The sequence below is a fragment of the Pimephales promelas genome, chromosome 18, assembly GCF_988280905.1.
Source record: "Pimephales promelas chromosome 18, fPimPro1.hap1.1, whole genome shotgun sequence".
Taxonomy (NCBI): domain Eukaryota; kingdom Metazoa; phylum Chordata; class Actinopteri; order Cypriniformes; family Leuciscidae; genus Pimephales; species Pimephales promelas.
This window is the reverse complement of record NC_142786.1, coordinates 23,873,417-23,900,482: the sequence shown is the minus strand read 5'-3', so window position 1 is coordinate 23,900,482 and position 27,066 is coordinate 23,873,417. Positions and strand designations below refer to the sequence as shown.

The window sequence follows — 27,066 nt, the reverse complement described above, 5'->3', positions numbered from 1 at the left end:
CCTTAATTTAGTCTTTCGGCACCCACTATAATATCACAAAACCAATAGTGTATCTTGACACCACTCATTTTGTTTTGGATGGGTCGTTACTGCTGGGAATGTTCTCATGTTTTTATTCTTGACAGTTTAGACACATGATAAAAATGTATAGATAGGACATATTAAATTGATTAGTGACTGTATTGAAGAGATTGATATGGATGGGTTGTTATTGGTGGGGATGTTTTGGTGTTGTATTCATTCTTGACAGTTTACATACACAAAACATAATTGTTAATAATAAGTTTCTTAATAAGTTCATATTTCTTATTAATAGTATGGATATTATCTCATAACATTAGCTAACATGAATTATCAATTCAAAATACATGTAAAAACAAGTTAATAGTTCATGTTAATTTCAACATTTACTAATAAATTATATATAAAAATAGATCCGTTATTATATTGTGTATTGGACATGAGTGAAAAATGAACATTTGTATGTTTATTAACTAATATTAACTTAAAAACAGATTAATAAATACTGTACCACCCCTCTCTCTCATTGCTATTGATAGTTCAATAATAAAAAAAATAATAATATAGTAATATCTTTCAGAAATTATATTCTGCAATATTCTTCACTAACTCACATAATTTTATTTTCGACAGGAAACTAAAGAAAGGGAACTCTGTACAGCTAAAAAAAACTTAGGTCTGCAATACAATAATAGGCTAAGCAATAAAATGTCATTTTGTGGCATTCATGTGATTGTGTTCCTTAAAAAAAAAAAAAAAAAAAAGGATGACGCTTAGGTTGGGTTTTCACTCTTGGTTCCTCCTTCAGGTTCTGTGATGTTTGAGCCATTCAAACCAGTATACCAAGCGACATGCACACAAAGTGGAACATGTCGTCACACATCGCATGCCATTGCTCTTATCTGGACACCCAAACACTGATTAACAAGTCACTCACACAACAGTCTCTCAACAAAACCCCAAAACATCCCTTTAACAATTTCCTAAGGCATTATAATTGAAATGCAGCTTCCATCACGGCTGACTCTCCTCTAGTTCTCAACTACAAAGCCCAAGAGCAGTCTTGATCTGTAATACTGAGAAGCTTGCAGAGTCTTGGGAGGGCAGAGAGCTCTGATCAACACAAGATGAACATGTTTAGACCGTTAGATATCTGGAAAAGCAGCTGCTGTACTCCACGAGGCCCCAGTCAGGACGTTTCCATCAGGGGTTTACTAAGGAAGCCTCACATTTCTGAGTTCTTTTCTCCGAATTTTGAGATATAAACTTGCAAATGTGAGATATAAAGTCCACTTGTGAGGCAGCATTCTAACACCATATTTTCCCTGACTTGACATTTTCTGAAAGTATGGTCACTCAAACAGCACACATTAAGCATACTTAATTAACAATAGAATTTGAGGTTAGCATGCATGTAGCTATAATGAGCGTACAGGTTAGCATGCATATTGACATAATAGAGTGGCGAAGTTACGACTAGGGTTGGGTATCGTTTGAATTTGAACGATTCTGATTCCGATTCCGATTTCTTGTTTCGATTCCGGTTCCTAACGATTCTCGATTCTGATTCTTTTAAGAGGCGGGGTCAAAAAAGTTTAGCCAACCTTGCTAACCAACGGTCTTTCTGAAGGAAATAATCCTTTCTGAAGGAAATACTCCTTCTTTCACAAATACTCCTTTTGTCACAAATTTTGCATTTTGCCGAGATTTCGTTATTTTTAGAAAAGTGAAGCCACACTTTGGACCACCGACGTAAGCTACTCATGTTCGACTCGCGCGGTTATGCCAACACTTCCGGTAGACGCTTCTTCGTAGGTGTTGTTCAGCGGTTTCTTCTTCCGCTCGGCGGACTGTGAATATCGAAACTAGGAATCAAAATTTTTACTTTTGAACGATTCCGGGAAAAACGAAAAGTTAGTCTCGATTCTCGATACCCAACCCTAGTTACGACGTCACTCTGTAGGCCAAAAAGCAGAAGAGAGTTAGCATTTTAGCACTCCCAGTTCCCTTGCTCTAAAATCTATAGGATTTTTGAATGGATTTTTGCTAAATCGCCTGAAATAAGGTCTGTGGTTAACAAAGCCTCTAAATATTTTCACGTTTTGATCTATGACATAGAACACACAGTTATAACCTGCTTGTGTTTTTTTTAAACGTTATTGTGTCTTCTTGTGTTTTTTAAAAACTTTTTAGGCTTCAAAATGTATACATTTTGGGTTAACTTGTAAAGATTATCTTAGACAAAACATGTAAGGGTCACAACTCTTTTGTGATTTTCCAAAAGTCTATGGGGAAAATGTATAGCTTTTCGATCAAGGGAACCCATGCGCCGCTAGCTTCAGAGTTGTCCTACAAAGTGACGTCATCACTTCGGCACTCAATTAGACCTATAAATTAGACCTAAATTAGAACTGTATACAAATATTTCCCTCAAAGTATCACTAAGCTCCTTGAAATGCATTCTGAGGTTGATGGAGGACAACTGAGATGCCAAATAGACATTTTGGCCAAAAAGTCTCGAAATTTTTGATAATTACACTTTTTTTAATCGCGAAAGTGCAGGACACAAATACTCCCTAGATAGGCAGCACATATTATTTTGGAACACAGCTATTTTGTCTGCTGTTTAAGCTGCTGGAGCACATTAAAGATGCGGATGGAGATGTGATGACCCATGTAGATCCAGGCTAACAGGTGCAGACTGTTTGATAATAGTGTTGTTTACTCTGCACTTCCAAATGTCACCAGTCTTTCCCGCAAAAAAAGCCAACAGCCAGGCAAGGACATTATGATGAGGGACAAAAAATGGATAAATGTCGATTAGGAAACATTGACCAACAGCTTTATGTCTGGCTGACACAGATATGAGCAATCAATTATTGTTCCATTCCTGTCTGTCACTCTTCTGTTCTCTCTAAGTTGTATAATGTATGACGTGCATTTTAGAAATGTGTGCTACTGTAACCAACATACAATATGCAAATAACATAAAATATTAAGGTAACACTTTCTTTGTTACATGTAGTTACTATAGTAATAACTATAAATTATGCATAATTACATGCAACTAACCCTAAACCAAATCAAACCAAAACCTAATCCCAATTCTATACATTAATTTGCTTCATATTACTAGATACTTAAATGTATAATTACAAAGACACCTTAAAATAAAGTGTAACCAGAACTGGGTGAACTAGAATGTTAAGTAATCATCAAATATAGATAATCCACAACATTCAATGGTGTAAACTTAAATGGATAGCTCACCCATAGAAAAATAAATTTTACTCGCCCTCATGTCATTCCAAATCTGTATGACTTTCTGGTTACAATTTATGTTAAGGTAATTATACAAATAAGTTCCGAGTAATATTAATTAACAACATGCTATATAGTAATAAGGGTAAGGGTTTGGTTCAGGGTTAGTTTCTTGTAATTATGCATACTTCACAGTTATTATATGAGAAGTACATGTAAGATCTGCAACAGGGACACTGTAAAATAAAGTGTTAAAATAAAGTGTAAACTTTTGAAACTCAAAAGTTTAAAAATATTTTAAAAATAGTGCAAAAATTAATTTATTTCAGAAATTCAACTTAAAAAGGTAAAACTAATATATTACTAGACTCATTACATGCAAAGTGAGATATTTCAAGCATTTATTTGCAATAATTGAATATATTAAATATTGAAATGAATAAAAAAATAAATAAATACAGAAATGTCGGCCCTCTGAAAAGTATAATCATGCATATGTTCTCAGTATTGAATTACTGTGGTGTGGCACAAATTCTAACAGCAAAATATTCACATTTTTTTTTCAAGTTTCACCTGAATGATAAAAGGCTCTTCATATGAAAAAGATTGCAGACAATTAAACAGAGCAGACACACGTCTAACTGTAATAGACAGTTGCAATAAAGACTTCCATTACGTGTGCAATTAAAGTTATCATGATTTCTGACTTTAAAATGTTCTCTCGTGTACTTTTCCCTCTATTTATTTTAGTATTCCTTTCAGCTCTGCAGTTTTTAGAACTGGCATTGCTTCCACCTTGCCTCCCTGTACCCAATGCTCAATGCCCCCTGACAGTGCAGAACTGTGCCTGATGGGCAGTGCTGCTCTCTTCATGTGTGTGTGTGTGCCTGGCATGCTCTCTTTAGCTGGTGTCAGTGGTTTGTGGCAGCCAGCAGCGTGTGGTCCAGCTCCTGTGTGGCTGTAACTGGCCTATGGCTCTACTCTATCTGCCCCACATCGCTAATTCCTCAGGGCTATTCCCTATCTCCCAGCATCCTCTTCGCCTGCCATGCATATCAATCACTTAAATGGGGCGTGCTTTCCGATAAAAAAAACAAAAACAAAAAAACCAAAAAAAAAACCACACTCAGCTAAGCTAAAGTGGGTCAGTATTTTTTCACTGGTGACCCTGCTGAGGGGAGGGGAGGAATGAAAAGGGAAATGATCAAGAGAGCATATGAAGAGTTCAGATGCAAAAGCCTCTAAATGCCATTTGAAATTTTCTTCTCAAGCTTCTCTTCTTCTCTTTATCAAGCTTGTATATTTAAGTTCAGTAATTTCACTTAAATGACAATTAATAGGTAATCTTCATTGCCATTTAAGTGAAATTACTGAACTTAAATATACAAGCTTGATAAAAAAGATCATTTTAGAAGAAAATTTCAAATAGCACTTAGAGGCTTTTGCATCTGAACTCTTCATATGTTGATAGAAATATACATAGAAAGAGAGATTCACAGGAAACGAGTCCTCAAACAATGGGTCTGCGCAGCTGGTGGGCTTCTAGTGGCCTTTCACGTCCATTAAGTGAACAGAGGGCACAGGGTCAATATAACAAGCGGCAGCACAAGTCATTAACCTGGATATCTAAAAGCGACATCACAGATTTAATGCTCAGTGTCTATCCTTTCAGAGTTGACACATATCTACTCAATATGGACTCAAAACATTAGCTTGTACAAGATAATGAATCCATAATAAATATGATGAACATAACAAACAAAAGCTGAAGAGCTTAAGCTTTTTACCACTATTCACGGTTATGCACGTCAACCCAATAGTTATTTTAGGTTAGTTTTTGATTGTAATTTTTAGCCTTTGGTGGTGAATGAGAAAATGTACTGGTCACAAAAAAAGTACTGGCCAGTTTGGTCTAAAATAATAAACCCATTTTGAAAATAGCATTATCAACTGTATAGCACTTTTCACAAAATATACAGTATATATTTCTAAGCAGCTTTACAAAAAAATCATTTAATTTATGAGTGAAAAGGGTCATGGTGTATATGATAAGAAAAAGAGTTTTGTTCCTCATATTTTAATTTCCAGGGAAATAATCTAAGACATTTTACTGTAAAAACAGTGTATTTTGTGAAATATTATGACAATTAAAATAACTGCATTTAAGTTGATTGTCCTTAAAAATGGTGAAATTTGACATATTACAGGTTTTGAGACCATACTAAAGCTTGGTTCAAACCCTTTCCAATTCTTTCATTGTTTGTCTGTAACAAAAGTTATGGTTATCTGAAGTCGGCTGATCGCTATGATTTTCAGAAATGGAATTTTGAGAAAAATAGATTTAATTAACGGTCATGTCCTGCGAGCGGGATGATTGGCGCTCCCTTTTTTACTGCCTTTTTTTCCATATCACATATTTTAGTAATCATCATAGATTAGGTACCATTCAAAAGATTACAAACTCAAAATTCAACCTGAGAAAACCATCTTGAAATTGGACTTCTTTCTTTATGAAGAAAGAAAGTCTTTCTTAAAGAGAAACAGTCTTTTCAGCTGGATATCATAAAATCACTATTTTTCTGCTCTAAACTAATGCATTTTCCCAAGATATATTCAGAGATGATAAACAAGATGTTATAGAATAATAATTTAATAAAAATAATAATTTAATAAAAACCCAATTTTGAGAAAAAACTGACATTCAATCTATATTTAGACTTTACTGCTACATTTTAGACTTTACTTTAGACTTTTGTGCGACATCTGACGGGTTTTCCAAGATCACATCATATATATATATATATATATATATATATATATATATATATATATACACATTAGGGGTGTAACGATACACAAATTCGTATTGAACCGTTCGGTACGTGGCATTCGGTTTGGTTTTCGGTACGCATTTTTGAACCAAATGGTTCGTTGGAACCATTATTCCTTTCCTCCGTGTAGGCGCGTTGTGCGTGGCAAGCATAATGTAAGAGACATTGTGTCTGTGACCACAACATTGCCCAACATCAAATGGCAAATGTAATGTAAGCGGAACGAAACTGAGTTAATCGTTATTGTGAGGTTGACGGACTGTTTATCAGTTTGGACCAATGCAGCGCGAGCCGGTGTTAATCAAGCAGCACTGCTACTACACAGCCAAATCCATTAAAGAAAGCATTTGAATTCCACTGAAATAATAACATTGTTGCGAAATCTAGTGGGAAACATTCACATTTCTCCGTTATTAACGGACCAAACAGCGCTGATGTGGAAACCAGGAAGAAACTTTGTGCCATGAATGAACTATTCAGTGTCCACAGATCAGCAACATTCACCATGGAGTTACTGTAGTAACACTAACTGTTACCATGGAAGTTTGACAGGAATAGTAAGATAAGCTAAAATGCTTTCAAATAACATCACATCGGTTTTATTTTGACATTATAAATACAATTGCTGCCCTCAAATGTTAATCTGAACTAAAAAAAAACCTTTTTTATTACTACTACAATATTATATCGTATCTATCTATCTATCTATCTATCTATCTATCTATCTATCTATCTATCTATCTATCTATCTATCTATCTATCTATCTATCTATCTATCTATCTATCTATCTATCTATCTATCTATCTATCTATCTATCTATCTATCAATTTTAATTTGCCAAATTTATCATAATTTTCCACACTTCCCATTATGCCTATTTGATAACCACTGGTTTAGTGAGATTAAAATTCATAATCACAGTAAAAACAATAACACGGCTAAGCATCAATGCTTTATTCTATACCTGGGAGAAATCCCAAGCCAGACGAACCCTAACGCATTATTCATACCTTAAAATATGAAACACCTGGTCCGCCATCTGCTTTTGTACAATAACCACACACTATGTAGGAAAGTTCACCTCAAATGTCACGCCAACAGCGTAAACGGTCACAATGTTACGATACTACCTTAAAGAAATCTTTACAACAAAGTAATTAGCCCTTAACAGATTGTTTCTGATCTTTCTTTATCCGTAGCATCTAACATATGGGGAACAGATGGAATACCGACCTTCTAGAGAGCAACCAAACAACTCAAACAAAAAGTGTTCGAAAAAAATATTCTGGATGTATGGCATCATATGTTCTAGCTACTTGACTGCATGAGACGCATTTCACAGAGGTCTCGGGTAGCCCGGTCTTAAAGTCGCTTAGCTGTGAAGTGTGGTGTCGAAGGGTAAAGAGAGCACTCACCGGTTCTTTAGCTTTCTGCGCTAACACTGCAAAGGTGGACAGCTTGCTGCACAGACATTTGGTGTGGGAGACTGCCGGCGATGGGAGCGTTTGGCAGCTCTCTGCGTCCCAGTTTTCTTCGCCAGCCTCTCTGTTGATGGGGTAAAGCGACAACACACGCAAACACACACACACAGGAAAAAAAGAGAATGAATTAATTGGGTCACTCCAGAACAGTGTGAGAACAGGAGAGGCCGTAGTGAATAGCACAGTGCCACGAGAACTAGTCGATGACAACTGCACTCCAAATGCTCTCAGCCACAACGCCCCTCAAGTCCACCATTCTTGCTTATATAAAGGGCTGGCCTATTCATCTAGTCTTTCCGTAAATATATGATTGTCTCGTCATTGCCTTCCATCAGTCTCTTACTCCATGTTCTCAAAATGTCTAGCAGAAGCGCTAAAATTCCCATGGCTTACCTTTTACAATGCCGGTATATGAACTGTAATTATAATCATGTGATTGTTGAAAGTCTTCAAACTACTTTCATTTATCTTTCAGTCATCCTTGAACAATCCACTCAACAGTGTGCATATATAGACAATAGTTCGGACACTAAGAAGATTATTTTATATACTTTTTTATACTTAAGATTTTTTTATATATACTTTATAGTTTTTGCTGATAATTTACTCACCCCCATGTCATCCAAGACGTTTAAAGTCCTTTGAACAGTTTGCACTGAAACTGTCTTTTGGACCTAGAGAGTTTGGTTACCAGTAAAGTGCATTATATGGAGAAAAATGATGGAATGTTTTCATCAAAAAACTGAATTTCTATTCGACTGAAGAAAGAATGACATGGATATCTTGGATGACATGGGGGTGAGTAAATTATCAGCAATTTAAAAAAAAAAAAGTGAACTACTCCTTTAAAGGAGAACTCCGGCGCAAAATGAACCTTTGGTCTAATTACACATTGTTACCTAGTCAACCGTTATCTGAGATTTGTTTTCATGATTGCCGAATGTAAATAGTTTTATCTATACAAACAGTTTAGCCTATAACGCTAGTATAACGCTAGTATATAGGGCATAGAGTAAAAACCAATAAAAATCGCTTGTTATTACCACTAACAAGGCTCAAAATAGCCCCACACTAACACGGTAGCATAATAAGGGTCTCTACATTCAAACCGAAGCATTGAGAACTTTGGCAGTGTCCATACAGTTTAATAAGAAGATATTTTATACTCACAGTCAACTTCGCGAATACAGGAAGAAGCCATCTTTGAAAAATAGTCTCTACCAGTCGATCTGCGAACGCCGATCCAAGTGCGCTGAACTGTTTCGAATCTCATATGGTTTGTTGTTTCCAGAAGAAACACAAACACGAACCATTTTCTTCTCTTCAATATGTACATGTAGCCTACTGTTCGTGCTCACCTTATCACCTTATTCACATCTCACCAGCGCACTTGGATCTGCGTTCGTAGATCAACTGGTAGAGACTATTTTTCAAAGATGGCTTCTTCCTGTATTCGCGAAGTTGACTGGGTATAAAATATCTTCTTATTAAACTGTATGGACACTGACAAAGTTCTCAATGCTTCGGTTTGAATGTAGAGACCCTTATTATGCTACCGTGTTAGTGTGGGGCTATTTTGAGCCTTTTTAGTGGTAATAACAAGCGATTTTTATTTTTCATTACTCTATGCCCTATATACTAGCGTTATACTAGCGTTATAGGCTAAACTGTTTTTATAGATAAAACTATTTACATTCGGCAATCATGAAAACAAATCTCAGATAACGGTTGACTAGGTGACAATGTGTAATTAGACCAAAGGTTCATTTTGCGCCGGAGTTCTCCTTTAAGGTTCTCTTACTTCTGCACATGTGGAATTCATGTTTGGTTGTCTTTTTTTTTTAAACAATAAAGGAAAATGAAGGGGGGGGGGGGTTGTGTTCCAAAGCATTTGTTAAACGCAAACTGTTAATCTTCATGTTGATCCTCAGATTAATCTCACTGCTGAGGCCAGATGGTCGGACTAAGAGGAACTTCTAATTATGGATTCAGCCAAGAGTGTACAACAAAAAGCGCAACTGAATAAATATGTTTGACATTCTGTTACCACAACTTAAAATTCTAGTTCACAGCCTAGTCAAGTCAAATAAGTCCAGTTAAATGAGACTGTACATTACCTGTCAAGTGTTGGGTAATTATATCCAGGATTAATGGTGGTACAATAAATAAGAGAATTTTATCTCCGAGCAATGATTTGTAATGTATTTTAGTATTTTATGTTTTTTCAGTTCACTAAGTCTCTCTTTTTTTTTTTTTTTTTTGTTGACACCTTTTGAGACATTCAAAGACTGACTGATTTATCTAAATAGTTGTATTGGCCGTGCTATAAAATAATAATATTTATGGTTGGACAAACATGAAAATAACTGAACAAATACTTTGAGTTTAGAAGATCTGTCAACTGAGAAAATGTAACATGGTGCTAACCTGTGTTAGTTACTTTTAAAAGGAATGTGCTACTCCCTAAAAAAGTAACTAATTGATTTACTTAATTACTCTTTTGTGGAAATAATGTGTCATGTGACTTTTACGTTACCTTTTCTCACCTGGGATGGGCTTGTTTGTTTTTTAGTAACGAATATATATATATATATATATATATATATATATATATATATATATATATATATATATATATATATATATATATATATATATATATATATTCATTACTAAAAAAACAAAACAAGCACATATATAAAAATATATAAAAAATATATAAAACAAACATATATATATATATATATATATATATATACATACATACATATTCGTTACTAAAAACAAGCAAGCATATATATATATAAATATATAAAACAAACATATATATATATATATATATATATATATATAGCAAATGCCTTCGCACAAAATAAGTTAAAGGAATAAGCCTCTGAGAAAATTCATGGCTCGACACAGTAGAGGGCGCTGCTCAAACTAACCCTTGAGAGAACGGCACGAGGCCGATGGTGTGATTGTTGACGAGTGACACCTGCACGACACACCGGTTTGTATCTCTCACAGAGGAGCTGAAGCATAAAAGGAGGAGCGATGACAGAAAGAGGCCAGGCCTTGGACTATTTTATTTAAAGTCCCTGTAAAGGCAATTCTACAAAAAAGTTCTAAACACATTATAAATGTTACATATGTATTGCTAAAACTTATTACAAAGTCTGTGAACTGTGAAGTACTGAAATGTGGAGTTAGACCGTTAAACAGTTTTTCACCATTGCAATTTTACAGATTAATTGGGCGGGGCTAAAACAGGGCTCCGTGACGCATTGGAACCCATGAGCTGCTGGACACCCCCCTATTTGATGAAGCACAGAGTCTGATCTCCCCCTCTCCACACACACTCCCTGAGCACATTCACTGCTCAATCGCGAGTGACTGTCAGTACTATTAGTTACTACAGCTGAGCCTACAGTTTTCTAGCTAGCTATGCCTTCGACACGGACATGCATGGGCTACTACCTGGATGCGATCATGTACAAAACAGATCGGTATCTTCATTTAAATTCCCCTAAAAACGATCACATCAAGAAGAGGTTTTTAGAGAGCTTATACCTTGATGAAGAGCCTCTGTACCTCTGTAGTGATCGTTTTACACAGAGAATCTGTGTAATCTTATTACAGAGAATCTGCTCATTTTTTCATGATTTTGATAGCTTATTTTATGTACTTCCCGGATTTTTTTATCATTCAAATTTGGCTGGGTGGCTAATAACACATTTTTCTGTGGCACGACAGACTCAGAACACATACTTAATTTTGACTTTACAGGGACTTTAATGTTTTGTTTTATTATGTGTTGCGGCAGTCAAATGGAGCACGAAGGAGCGGGTTATCTAAAGTAAGTTTTGCTTATTCATATGATTGAGTTAGAACATTGAAGGTCAGCAGCAAAGACATTGGTTAATAATGTGAGATTAAATACATAAAGTAAAAAAAGTATACATATTTGTAAAAGTAACTTAAGTTACTTGGAAAAAGTAATTGATTACTTAACTCACTTGTAATGCATTACCCCCATCATTGGTGCTAACAGTGCGAGAATAGTAGTTTTGCATTAGGGAACATTAATGAATGCAATACAAAATTCAATTATGCACTGCAAGTCCGTTTGGTATAGTGCAAAATGCATGAAAAATAGAAGAGATGGTATACTATTAAAATCATTTTATTTTAATACTGATACTTTTATTTTGTGGACTAAAAACAAACAAACAGGTGTGTTAAATGCACATCTCAAATTACGAGTCGATAAGCCCAAAGTCTACTCATTCAGCAAAAAAAATAGAGATAAAATCCACCAACAATGTATAATTAAATGATAAATAAATTAGGACAATAATTCCCAAGATTAATTAAAAAAGGGGCTATATAAATAAATAGACCTTCCTGTAATTATTCATGACTATTCATTAACATTTACATTCCCTCAAGGTCAAGGTTGTTTAATCAAACATTTTGGGGCAAATGCACTAAAAAACGTTGTCACTTTTATGTGCAGTATTTCAGTGCAAAACTCATCTTATTCTGTAACCAGTTACAATCAAGCCAATTTCAGTGCTAACATGAATTCCATGTAAATTAATCTTGTTATAGATTGAGCCATATTCACAAATGTCTCTTAAATTGCTTGGCACAATTAAAAGATACGTTTGTGTACATTTTTTTTTTAAGCCATTATGCCAGCAGCGATTCATCAAATGATAGAAAGGCACATTCATAATCAGGCATTTATCCAGACTCATGGTATAAAGGGCAGATGCAATATTTTAAAGAATCGATTCAGGCATGCTGGACAGGTCGAGTAAAGTATGCCAGATCACATTAGTCTGCAGCATCCTTAGTCTCGTTTAGCCGATCGTCTGGACTCCGTACAGTTGCAGCTTTCATTGGCCAAGGACTGCCTATTACATTTTAAGCAACCAATTACAGTTTGTTTTGTTAAGCGTCATGTTTAGGAGAGCGGAAATCTAAAGTCAATGTCCCTGCAATAACAGATCGATGAGTAAAACTCTTGGAAGTCTATGCTGTGACCTTCACATATTGCAAATTCAGCATTTAGCTGATCCTGATAAGCGCTTATTGTCACAGTTGTAAACACAGAAACGGCTTTCTTCTTGCGTGACCGTTTGGCATCAAGACAGCTTTGTTTTCAGGTGGCCGATAAAGACTGTGCACGTGTCTCCAGGAAATCAGATGAGGACTTCAAAATTTTTTCAATTTTCTGTGCCTTATGCCAGTGTTGTAGTACTCGAGACTCGGACTCGTCTCGGACTCGGTCTCAAGACCATATTTTAATGGTCTTGGTCTTGTCATGGACTCGTGTCCATTTGGACTCGGAATTGACCCGTACTCGAACATTTTTTTTAGGACTCGGAATTATTCCCGAGTCCACTCGAGTTCAATTTAAAATATTTTTCATGATTATTAATGTATTTTAATAAAATATTTCTTTAAATTGATTGACACACCCAGTGATTGGTGATTTTCTAGTGCGCAACTGCGCATGACAAATTGTAATAAAATTACTTTTAACACCACCTACTATGTGGCCTTGTTACCCTAAACTGATCATATTTTTTTAAACTCTAAGTAAATTCAGTAAAAAAAAAAAAAGGGTTTCTCTAAGTAAATAAAAATAAATTAGGTAATCAACCCTCAATGGTCTCGGTTTCGACTAGGACTGGACCGTCTCTGGTCTCGGACTCGACTCGGACTCGACTCTCTATGGACTCGGTCTTGACTCGGACTCGACTCTCTCTGGTCTCGGTGTCGACTCGGACTCGAGTGAGGTGGTCTCGACTACAACACTGCCTTATGCATCAGATGTTCCGTATATGCTTCACGACCTAATACTCAGAACTGCATGATGGAAATTGCATTGTGAAAAATAATTTGGGCTTGGGATAATCAATGCTAAAACAATGCTAGACGTGTGAACAATTTATTCCTAGTGTAAGAGTCTTATGAAATAGTAGTTAAAAAAAGCATCCTTGCAAAAAAAAAAAAAAACTGCTCAGAAGCAACATAACATCACATCTGCATACGCCTATATTTTCATCTGTCTCTCTCTCTCTCTCAAACACATCATGCAACATTCATTTTTTTTTAACACATATGCTCCCACACCAAGCACTCAATAAATAAAAACCCATCTAATGCAATGTAAGTGCAATCTTTCTCTAGCTTTGATCTGCAGATTGACACTTTAGAGGCAAGCTGATCTGAAGCGACTCCAAGTCAAAGTCTCTGACGACAACAGAAACAAAGATGAGTTGACAGACGTGAATGGAATTCTGGGTATTTCTGGTTAGGCTAGGATCAAGCACAGAGCATCAGGTGCAAACCTCCCGGGGATATTATTCAACAGCAGGTAAGCAGGAGCGTGTGAGATAAGAGATAAAGGGGATGGTGAAACATCATCTAAATCATTGTTTGGCAGGCGAGACAGATACTTAGATCAAAATACATCCAATTACTGAACTTTTGGAATGAGACCGGTTGCTCTCTAGACAGCCTCATTTACAGTCCTTTGGGACATTATCTATCTTTTATGAAATGTTATACCTACTGAAAAGCTGTTGTGTTTGGGATGGTGGGCACCAGTTGTGGTTGATCGAAGGTTGATGCTGATATTTTAACACGGTGGCCGATATTTATCTAGAAGACAGGAAATGGGATCGCTGTGTGTCGGGCGCTGGCATTCTCGACGCAATACTTGCAAAAAAAAAAAATCAAACAATCGAGCTATATATTGACAAATCACTAGTATGGGATGCTGGTGAGCTGGTGTCTAAGAGTCAATCAATATTATTTTCTTTTTGGAAGGCCGATAAAGTGGAAATATATAACATCACACTTTGTAATTTTTAACAATTGCAGTTAACAAAATGCAATGACAATTGTTGAAATGATAGTACAATAGACAATAGTTTGCAAAATAAATGCATTTGTACTTTCAAACTGTCAAAATAGTACAGCTTTCAAAATATTGGCCAAAAATAAAAACATGCCGATACCGGTTAATAATAATAATAATAATAATAATAATACAAATAAAAAAAACTCAGATATCGGCCATGGTAACATATTGGTAGACCACGACCAAAATTTCTCATTCCTCTTGTTCAAATGATAGAGCATGACACTAGTGATGGCAAGATAATGGTTTCAAACTCCAGGGAGTGCATGAAGTTTTACAATTTTTACCTTAAATGCAATGTATTTTGTTCCGAATAAAAGTGCATGAGAAACGCATTCATAAAAAAATAATATATATATAAATAAATATAAACTTTAGCACTCTGAGATCATCAGTGCACCACAGCAACACCAAGAAGATCATGCTGGCACCAAACCGAATTTTAGCAGGGCTAATTCCAGAAAAAAAAACCACTCATTTACATAACACAATTTACACCATCTCTTTACACTAGCTATTAGCCAGAATAGTAAACAAACTCTCTCATGCAATTATCAATAGCTAGACATTTTTCCTCTCACACTGTTGCCCTGTCCTGCACACAAAAGCAAATACTCATGCTAAAAGCAAGGGCAAGCAGGCAAACATATGGAGAATGAAATGCCACAGCAGTAATTTTTAATTAGCACATGCTGTGATAGCTTCAATGAACCAGCAGTGCGCTCCTTTCCCCATCAATGGCCCAGCCCATGATTGTGCTAAGGCCTCTGATTAAATGACCAGATATGCCTTGACAGTAGTCTGGGGGGAATCAGATTACAGAACAGACCAAATTGACTTTGTCCCCTTTTGTTTTTAATATCCACTACAAGATGAGCTCCCTCAAACCACAGGATGAAAACACAAGATAAACGTCGGCAATAGAGAGCAAGCTGTGGCGAATTAAAGGAGCCATCGTCTTGACAAAAGGTGGTTGTTAAGTTGGACTTGTGTCTACCAAGAAGACTAAAAATACGGCTTAAACAAACAAATTGAACATGGATCAAGCTAATCCGTGTGAGGAACAGTTTTATTTTGGGAAGGCAATTAATTGTAATCTGGTTATAGGCACCTGCGTTATGAGCTAAGTATACACTATATGATTAGAGGATAATTAAAAACAAGAAAGTGATGTAAAAGGGAGGGAGAGAGAGATAAAAGACTGATAATTAGCTCTAAAAAGTATTAAGGAGATGATATATTACATGACAAGATGATTCACTATACAAAAGAAGAATTTCCTGGAAATTCATACATACAAGGCCATTCATAACTAATCGATTAAGCAGCGTAGTCTCATCCCAAGACGTCATATAACGAACGTCTTGTGACCATACGTCAACATCCGCCTTTTTAGGGTACCCTTAAACGTCGTTTATGACGTTATCGGATCCTAAACCTACCCCAGACCTAAACCTACCCCATCACCTAACCGACATTAAGGGTAAAGCGTCAGTTGTATGACGGCCTGGGATCGTCATGTAATCGACGTTTAAGGGTACCCTAAAAAGGCGGATGTTGACGTAAGGTCAAAAGACGTCCCAAGGCGTCAGTTATATGATTTCTTGGGATGAGACTGTGTTAGATTAAGTGAGTGATACCTTTAGGGAAGCTCAGAAAATCTAAGGGGGAAAGACTGAGAAACCTCATTCTTAAAATGAAACATAAATGTAACAAACTTATATTGAGTTACACACATTGAGTTGGTGCCTACAATGTGTACGCGAGAATTGGGATTGGACCTTGGAGCAGTGGAAGAAGATCGCCTGGTCCGATGAACCCCATTTTCTTTTACATCACATGGACGGCCATGTACATGTGCCATTTACTTGGGGAACTTAAGGCACAGGAATGCACCATGGAATGATGACAAGCCGTTGTTGGAAGTGTGATTCGCAAACTGTGGGTCCAGCCATTCATGTGGACGTACATTTGACACATGCTTCCTACCTATACATTTTTGCAAACCAGGTACACCCCAACAGGTGAAAACTTACAGGAGTCATAGAGTGACTATTTAATTACAGGAATATATAGAATGCATGTAGCATGAATATAATCCAGACATACATAATTTGCCATGTTGTCAATATCGTGCGACCCACCAGAGTCAGTTGCTTTGCCTAACCTCGATTCATGGCCTTGTGGGATAGTAAAATACTGTAGTAAAGTGTCCATCGTGTGCACACTACAGAATCTTACTGGAAGTTGGAGGTCATCCGATACTTTTTGCCTACACTTTTATGAATACTGTGAATTAAAATATAGTAATTTACAGGTTTTTTTTTTTTTTTTTTTGCCTACTGTATTGTAAGGTAGTATGCTATATTCATATTGGGAAATTCAGATGGTAGAGTCTTAGGCATAAACAGAATGAGAACATGGATCCATCATGCTGTGTTACCACTGTGCAGGCTGGTGGTGGTGTAATGGTGTGGGGGATGTTTTCTTGGCACATTTTAGGCCTCTTATTGCCAATTGGCCATTGTTTAAATGCCACGGCCTACCTGAGCATTGTTTCTAACCATATCCATCCCTTTATGGCCACCATGTACCCATCCTCTGATGGCTATGTCACCATGTCACAAAGCTCGAATCATTTCAAATTGGTTTCTTGAACATGACAATGAGTTCACTGTACTAAAATGACCCCCACAGTCACCAGATCTCAACCCAATAGACATCTTTGGGATGTGGTGGAACGGGAATTTCATGCCCTGGATGTGCATCCCACAAATCTCCATCAACTGCAAGATGCTATCCTATCAATATGGGCCAACATTTCTAAAGAATGCTTTTAGAACCTTGAATCAATGTCATGTACAAGTAAGACAGTTCTGAAGGCGAAAGGGGGTCAAACACAGTCTTAGTATGGTGTCCCTAATAATCCTTTAGGTGAGTGTATATTACTGAAATAATGATCATGTATTTTGCAGTACTTTTTTAAGGAAATGACCTGAATCAGCTAATCAGTGTAAAACTTACTGTCACATGGAATTTAGAAAACCCTGCGATAACACAAACACTCGATATGTTCTTGATAAGTTTTTGAAGATTTTCCTCTTGAGAATAGCACAGTCTGCAATCAACAGTCCAGAATTTCTCATTAAATTCTTCCAAGATCAAAGTTTCTGGACTATGCTATCCACATTGATTTAATAGCTACTCACACTGAATGTCAAACCCATTCTAATTTGCCCAAGGAATTTTTGAAGAAAATCCTGAGACAACACCGAAACTTAAAATTGAAAGCTACCTCTCTAAGCAATATTTTTTTTTCCTCTGAGTTTGAGATATAGTGTAGAAATAAACAAACTGTAGCATTGACAGTGTTTTCATAGCCTGGTTAAAACCAGACCATTCTCAGTTGGTCTGGCAAAGCATCATAGACAAATCATTTCCAGAGGGGCGTTACCAACGGACATAGCGGATAGACCTAAAACCCATCAGAACCATGAAGGAGATGACATATGGAAAGCGACGGAGAAACATCTCCGAGTGTTGTTCTTTGCTCGGTTTTTAACAAAAAGGAAACCATCAAATCACTTAAAACAGACGCGATAGCTGATTCGAATGAGTGATGTTCGACGGCGGCATCCATTTTTGTAATGTAGGCTACAAAATCTGCTTCAAAATCCCAGCACTGTCGTCATCATGTAAAGCCAGCCCCAACGTTTCTGACTGGTGCCTCCATTTCAATGGATTGGAAATGGGCTTGAATGAGCTCTTTGCCAGACTAACTTTCAGAGCAAATCTAAATTTGCCGGAAGTTGTCTGAGTTTTCCCAGGCTAGTGTTTTCACACAATCTTCCTACAAGTATAACGGATCAATTTCTTGACCGCAGAAGCACAAACTAACACTTCAGAAAAAAAAAGAAAGCTTTTGATTCTTCATTGTTATGCTTCCAAAAAACGTCATATTGTCAGATGGCATGGAAAGTGCATGTCATTGGCCTCTAACCATTGCTTTCCTGACGATAATTGTTAAGCTTCTTTAGAGAGATTAGCTTTCCTCCTGGTGCACTGATGGGAATGATTCCTAGCAGGTTAACAATACGTGTGACTAGCGGCCCTGCACAACTGGTGTCACAGCTTCATGAAACAATATACAAAGAGTATATTCTCATGTTGAATTCACGTTAGGATGTTAAAAAGACACTTCTCCTTCATATTCTGATCAAGTAACCCATCAAAAAGCAAACGAGGATGAAGCCGGCTAAACCAGAGCAAGAAACTTCACAACAGTCAGCTAGCGCAATTCTGTGCACACAAAACTATAGAAACCACAGCAGACACAAATTCACGGTTTCGGCCTGTTATATCTCATGTTTTAGAAGGAGATTAAGATCTTCAAATGTTCCTTATATTTAATTCACTAATGCATTGATACAAACACTTACATGGAAGATTTATTTCGGGGATATGGGTTTTACATGATTAAAAACAACCCATTTGAGGGATGATCTTTGACTTTTCTGCCTCGCTTTCCTACAAAAGCTTTGACCTACAAACTATACCTTCTATTTGTCAGTTTCCTGCATGATCATATCTCTAAAGTAGTTTTTAACTGTTTGTCAATGGCAAAAACAAATCAAATATGTATGTACTCACCACGGTGGTGTAGTCTAATTCCACACAGATGCTATCTATAAGCAGACAGACGATTGCTGAGACTCAATCTGCTTGTGCTTCGATTGACACACTAACACTGTCCCCTGCCCTGGTAGCCACACCCCCAACAAACACACACACTTGACTTCCGCCACACACACACATTAAAGCACTGGAGGAGGTACAGGGTTATTTCCGTATCAGGTGTTACGATTTGGATCTAAATGTAGAACGCTGAATCTTTAGTGGCTCATTTTAATGACACACAAGCATACTTACTCATTGAAGAACAGCACAGAAAGCTAACCCAACGCGTGTGTGATGACATGAGCAGTAAGTAGGCAGAAGATTACAGCGGGAGGAACAAATATATATATATATATATATATATATAGAGAGAGAGAGAGAGAGAGAGAGAGAGAGAGAGAGAGAGAGAGAGAGGCCCAGGGTAGAGATGTATGTCTCGCTGCAGTAAGACAGATAATGGCGCATGAAACAGCTCTCGCGGCGAGATGGATTCCACATTATCCCAGTTCAGCTCATTTTAACCATAAGATGCTTATGGCTGGCTGGGGGGGGGGGGGTGGATGGGTTGGGGGGTCGCACAGGTTGCGCTATCACAGCGAGGAGAGAAGATCTGCACACACCCTGATATTTCAGTAAGATAAAAAATCCCTGTAAGCCAAATGGCTCCAGGAATCACTATTAAGTAGCTGTGATATTTTTTTTTTCTTGTGGTGTCATAAAAACAAAGCCTGCTGATCTACAGTCCAATGGAGTGGGAGAAAGAAAATCTGAGTCACGGCCTTGTTAGAGAGAGAGCTCCATGTTTATTTTCAGATAATGAGCGGGTGCACAGAGAGTTCAGGAGTCTGTAAACTAGACTCCTGAACTGAATCACATGCCTTAAAAACATCCCACAATGCATTCATCCAGCAGTAAACATATACAATGGCTTTATTTTGACCTGAAACAGATCTGTAATACAGTTCTTATAATGCCAAGAGACCAAAAATCTGAAGTCTGTGATTTGCAAGTTTTGCTAACCCTTTTGTATGATACACATTTGTATAAATCAAGTATATCAAATGTAAATATGAACTATGGATATTAGGCCGTGTGTCCACCAAAGAATTTTTCCACGCGCCTGGCGCTTATAATTGTTTTCAATGGGAGTGCCGCGTTTTTTAAATGCCATGTGCGTAACGAGGCGCTGAACGTTTTTTTTTTTTTCACGCTGAAGCGCCGAGCGCCCAGCATTTTTACTGGTTGCCGAGAGTTGAAAAACGTTCAACTTTGCATAAAATGCAGCGCTCATCACTGTCACTTTTTAACCAGCCGTCCAATCACAGTGGAGGAGGGGCGGGACTAAACCACACTGACCAAATGTCACAACATTCTTTCTGTACAACGGCATCAGCTGGCAGAGCTAAACCGAACAAAATGGATGAAAAATACATTTTTAGTGTGAAACAAATGATCTGCAAAGTCAGTTACAAGTAATCTGTGCAGTGGGTATTCTGTTTCATAGCAACGAAACGTCTCAACGACCAAAAAAAAAAAAAAAAAAAAAAAAAAAAAAACGCTGCGCTGCCAAAATGCTCTCAAGCGCCTAAAAGCACAGCATCTTCACCAGAGCGTCTGGCGTTTTCAGCTGACTAAAAACGCTTTGGTGGAAACATGGCCTGATTGTTATTATTTAAGTAGTATTAAAATTAATAGATCATTTAGCTAGTGATTGTTTGGGAACTATTTCTTCCATTTAATTTCACAAGAAAAACAAATAACACATGTGGTTAACAATGAATTTGTTATAATTATACTATTTTTACCTCTATTTAAGTTATAGATACTGGAAACACAGTATTAATTACATACTGTGTGTATATATATATATATATATATATATATATATATATATATATATATATATAGGGCTGTCAAACAATTAATTGCGATTAATCGCATCCAAAACAAAAATTTGTGATTACATAATATATGTGTGTGTGTGTGTTTGTACGGCGTATAATTATTTTCCATATATAAATACACACACATGCATGTATATATTTAAGAAAAAAATATATATATAAATATTTATATATAATATAAATTATATATAATATCAATTATATATATATATATATATATGTGTGTGTGTGTGTGTGTGTGCAAACATTTCTTAAATTATATACATGCATGAGTGTGTATTTGTATACAAAATAATTATACACTGTACACACACATATATTATGTAAACACAAACTTTTATTTATTTTGGAAAGGATTGATCGTGATTAATCGTTTGACAGCCTTAATATATATATATATATATATATATATATATATATATATCTCATCAATGTACCTTCTGTACTAGATTGAACTGCTTTACACCGAAGCAACATGCAAAAAAATAATAATAAAAAAAAAAAATGCCCATGAACTTCTTACAGTCATTTTAGATCATAGTTAATTAAATTTAATTTTAAACTAATTTAGAGCATGACTGAATCTTGATGGTTACGAATTCTGAATCCTGGTCCTGTTCTTCTAAACATTTTTAGTTTTCATGTTCAAGTTACAAACCATTTAGTAAAACCGCCAGATGTTTATGCATTTGCACAAAACTGACATTGCGTTTTAATGATAAACACATTAAAATGAAATTTATTACCGACAGTATGACTTTATGTAAATGTATTTTCATTATGATGACTAATTCATTTCAGCTGCAGGGTTCACAGTCTTTGCTGCTAGTGTAGATTTGTGTAGACGTTAATTCATATCAATTAGTGTGTGCTTTTTTTTTTTCATGTCAACACTTGAATAAAGGAAAGTGGGGTGTTGATGTTTTAAGTTATTTAAAACATGTTACTTTATTGAATAATAATGGAAAGCAACAGAAAGGCTAGTTTCAGCTTCCACACAGTTTTCTACAGTTTTAAAGCTATTAATGGAATTTGTATTTTAAGATATCATTTTTAAGAGTGGAAGAGCAAATGCAAATGCAAATGCAAAAAAAAAAAAAAAAAAAAACTCAGTCTTCAGGTAAAGACTGGCAGCAAACACGATACAGTTTGACTGTCATGCCATTTATTTATGCATTTCCTTTTTATGGGTTTCTCATTATAATTAAAACTATAATAATGAGATAATGGTGTCATTGAAGTTTGATGCTGATTGACATTTCATTTCACCTCTTATTGAAACAATCATTTAATTTAGCAGCAACACGGCACATTGTGAATTATATTCATTGTGAATGTAAATTAATTTTGAATATTGCGAGGATATTAACATTGCTAGAAAGTTACAAAAGTATAAGAATATAGTGAATATAGAATATAGTCACACACTGTACAATAAGCACAGAGCTGGTTAAAATCCTGCCAAGGAACAGATTGCCACTCGCACTTGTTTTCCATTAAATTACATTATATTTGTCCTAAAACATTGTTAAATCTTTCCCCGCCATTGATGGATTTTTCCCGCAATCCAAGATTTCACTGTTGTATGGTAGGAGCACTATTAAGCATCTTCTGAAAGAGAATCTCTGGATCAAAATAAAGGCAAAGCAGAAACAATCGATAAAAGCATTTAATATAACTCGATAATCAAACATTAAACAGCATTTAAATCAAAACTTCCTATTGTGACCAAATGAAATGTCCAACCCAGGAAGAGGTATAAGACTTTGTTGATGGACTCAATCTATCTACGTTGTAATCATCTTTATGAATTTAATCCGGACGTAATCTTTGAGAAAAATGAATTTCTCAGCTTCACATTCACATGATTTTACTCACATTCAAGTGTTGATTAAAAAAAAAAATGATGCATGACGCTTGAATAAAAGAGGCTTTGCTCTTTCTTTTGACATGTTGCATGTTTAGATATTCACACTAGAATGTGTTCTGGGGGCCATGCAATTTTTGATCAAAAATGCTGGCGCTAGCTGGCCATTTTTATTTTTTTATTTATTTTTTTAAATAACGCAGGCGAGGAAATAGTTAATGTACATTATGACTTCACCCAAGGCTGGAAGATTGTTTATACACTTTTACTAATCATAAATGTGCATTTCTGTGGATTAAAAAAAACTATGTTTTATACAGAGAACTATAATTATAGATATATATTGACCTTTTCTCTTTCTATTTGAACTGTTTTTAGTTACAACTTATCATTAATACTTTCTTTTCCATTCCTGAGGCAAACGTTTTGCCTGTTAGTTTTCACTTAACATACACTGTTTTACACTGCCATCTTAAACTTGAGAAAGGTCTGTTGAATGTAAGTTCAAGGTTTATGATCAGGTTTAGGTTTCATGAACAACTTTTATGAATGTTAAGTCACTGTGTAAGTTTACTTTCCATTTTGTTCCATTAACAGATAGTTAATCAGAAGAGGGATAACAGACTTTCAAATTTAGTCTATACATTATGCTTACATCTGTAAAAAAAAAACAAAAATAATCACTTATTTCACTTGCAAATAAGCATTGTAAATGATTTGGCATGGGGAGGGGGGGGGGGTTAAATGGCATATTAGCAAATTGGCAAAAATGTTCTTTTAGATTAAAATATGCAGTTAAAAAAGACAAATTTTGTCAAACTAAACAGAGGATCCACTAAATTCTGCCAAATGAAAATACACAAATAACTCTTATTCTCTGTGTGGCTAGTATCTGGACACTTCCACACAGCAGTGGACCGCGGTGGCCTTAGGGTGATGGATGGCAGTGGGGCGGATTAACAGTCGGATTAAAACATCCATCCCATACCTACTCGGGAAAAGGTTTGTTGGGATCAACATCCTGTTATTTACCCTGTCACTCCACTCCCTCTGGCATGAGCCCTGCACGAATGAGCAGAATGGGATTCTAGGTCAGCGAGAGAAAGAGAGCTGCTAGCGGCAAGGTTGAATTCCCAGCCTCGGTCTCCACAATCCAGAAAAACGGAATGCTTCTTGTGTAATTAGTGTGAAGTTACCATACAGGGTTAGTGGAGCCTATAGCAAATTGGGGGCTTCAGTACTGTAGCTGTGCGTGTGTTAAAACTCAGTTGGACGAGCAAGAAAAATAGACTTGTACATTTTATCCTGATGCTAGTAAAAAAGCAGGTGCACAAACTGCAGAAGAGATGACAGGAAACATCGGAAGATGCCAGATGAAGAGTGAAGGTCTGCACTGTATACTGGCAAAAATACGAAATAAGAAAATCAGACATTTATGTTAATGAGAGCTTGCATGTTTCACAGCCAGTCATGAGTAAGTAAAGAAGTTGTTTCTCATTAAGAATAAACAAATTAACACACATATATATATATACAGTATATGTATATGTATACATACGCAGTATATATATATATATATATATATATATATATATATATATATATATATACATACATACATACATACAGTATACATACATGCATATATATATATATATATATACATACATGCATATATATATATATATATATATATATATATATATATATATGTATATATATATATATATATATATGTGTGTGTAAAGGCTTATCCTATTTTTATATTTTTCAGAATTGAAAAATAATAATAGATAAATATTTACAAAAAATAAAATGCTTGAAATTAGTTCAGTTTCAACTTCACACATAGTTTAATATAATAATGCATTTTTACATTGATAATATACTTCTTGTAATAATAATACTAGCAATACTAATGGTATTAACTTGAATATCTATAATATCTTGAAATTCGTTTAGCAGCCCAATAGAAACCTAACTAAAATAAATAAATATATATTGATTAAAAATAGTATTATAATTGTAAAAACGATGACCAGTTTTTTTTTTCTGGTGAAGCTGTTTGACTAGGTAACTCCATTAGCCTAGTGAGGGAACCAGCAAACATACATTTTAATTATGTATTGGTATACACAGTTTAAACAAATTTGGGAATTTTTTTTTATTTTTTTTTTTAGAAAATTTCTACCTACCCTGCCTTTAAGTAAAGCCGCATTTCCACCGCAATTACCAGGAACTATTTGTCCGAAGAACTTTTTTTGCCCCCGACCGCTTGCTTACTCTGTTTACATCTCGGACTAAAGTTTGTATGGAGGAGATTCAAGCTGTGCTGCTTTTGTGTGCGATTGGTTTACTAAGGACGTAATTAACAAAGCGGCAGAAAAGAGACAAGCACCCAAAGCGTATTCAGAAAGCTCGTAATGCTAGATATAAAAGTAGACGTTTGTTATCAGCGGACATTGACCGCGAGATGGATGGGACGAACGTGCGCCATCGGGTAGAAAGAACAAGTGGTAAGAACCATTCAGAAATTCAGTGCACAAGTCCCACCCCCGAAAGTTCCAGAAGTCTGAAAAAGTAATACCTCGCCAGCAGGGACTTTCTAGGGGGGGATTTTACCCGGAACTTCATTTAGACCCTGGTTCCTGCGATGTAAACACACCGAGTACCACCCCAAAGTTCCTAGTTCCTGGGGAAAGTTCCTGCGGTGGAAACGCGGCTTAAATGAGACATGTACTGTATTAACAGATGATGCCATGGTGTTTTTGAATCATGACTGAATGCAAACCTTTTTGTATGATGTAACTCTAGACTTCATTGCAGCATATTTCTCATTAAAACAGAGGTAGGGCTTTGGAAGATAGATGCCAAAGACATATGGGCATTTAAAACATTGAACAGTAAACAAGAAGCCAAGGCCAGGATAATGTGAAGCATTTGCTCGAGAAGAGAGAAACACACGATAAAATAAAATCGTGTAAAGGGCCATTGGGTTGGCGTGAGGTTTTCATGCCAACTCCCAGCATAATCCTTCAAATTGACTGCATACTTAACCCATAGAGACACACACTTGCAGTCGGTGCAGCGCCATGTGCTCTCATACACCCAGTGGGGTGTGAAGGGGATGTTTGGGTAGATGAACCTTGCAAAAAGAATGAAATTCATCCATGCAGAAACTCAAGCTGTGCTAATGTGCTAATGTCATGCGAAGAAGCCTCAGAAGAACAAATAATTACCTCTCGGTCTCTTCGTCTGTGGGTTGTGACTTCCACTTCATTCTTTTTTTTTTTTTTCTTGTGTACAGAGGCGTTTTCCCTTGCTATATTTGGAAACTTTCCAATTTTACTGTATCATGAGCCAACATCTAATGTCGAATAAGGATGTGAAAAAAAATTGTAGTATCAGCTAATCTGATAGAGAGCAATCTTTCAATTTAATCACTACTCTACCAGACTATCAGCATAAAGTCAAGTCCATTTTACAGGTTACTGTGGCCAAGTCCTGCCCACTTTGACAGGAATGGGCCGTCTAGCTGACAAATAAAACAGCCGACCACAATGCGCTTCTTTTATGTGACATTTAAGGCCGGATAAATCTGAAATAGATGATACTTTAATAACAGACCTGCGTGCAAGTGGTAACTCTGATACAGCAGTCCATGAATGGCTTTAAAGGGAATCTATTAAGAAATTGTGAGAATTTGAAGCATGAATTCCCAGAATAATTCAAAAGTTACAAGTACCAAATAATTTCACGCCATCAGGGTTTATTCGATGATGAATGACTACAGATACATTTGATTGCTTTTGATTTGACTGATTTCAGCACCACGGACAGCGGCATGCAGTGCCTCTACTCTAAGTCTGCAGCTCTGGTACACTCTGTGTCTGTGACTCTGTAGTGATTTAAAAGACTGGTAATGATGGCTGTTGGAATGGTATTCAGTTTAATACAACACCTACACAGCAAATTAACCACAATAACGCTGAATGACGATGATACGTCGTTCCTCTTCTGCTTGTGAATGAGGAAAAAGAAGGGCTAAGGGCAAGTTCTATAGGAGCAATCTATAATGAGCCTCATTTG

The 27,066-nt window shown here is 36.1% G+C and overlaps 1 protein-coding gene across 24 annotated transcripts in view; it reads right to left on the bottom strand.

Annotated features, from left to right (window-relative positions):
* adgrb2 (adhesion G protein-coupled receptor B2) overlaps positions 1–27,066 on the bottom strand; it is a 323,031-nt gene that overhangs the window by 73,507 nt on the left and 222,458 nt on the right. For all 24 annotated transcript variants that reach the window (XM_089123194.1, XM_089123186.1, XM_089123181.1 and 21 more), the window contains one exon: positions 7,530–7,659. In XM_089123194.1, the coding sequence (XP_088979320.1) occupies positions 7,530–7,659 (130 nt within the window). The remainder of the gene's footprint in view (positions 1–7,529; positions 7,660–27,066) is intronic.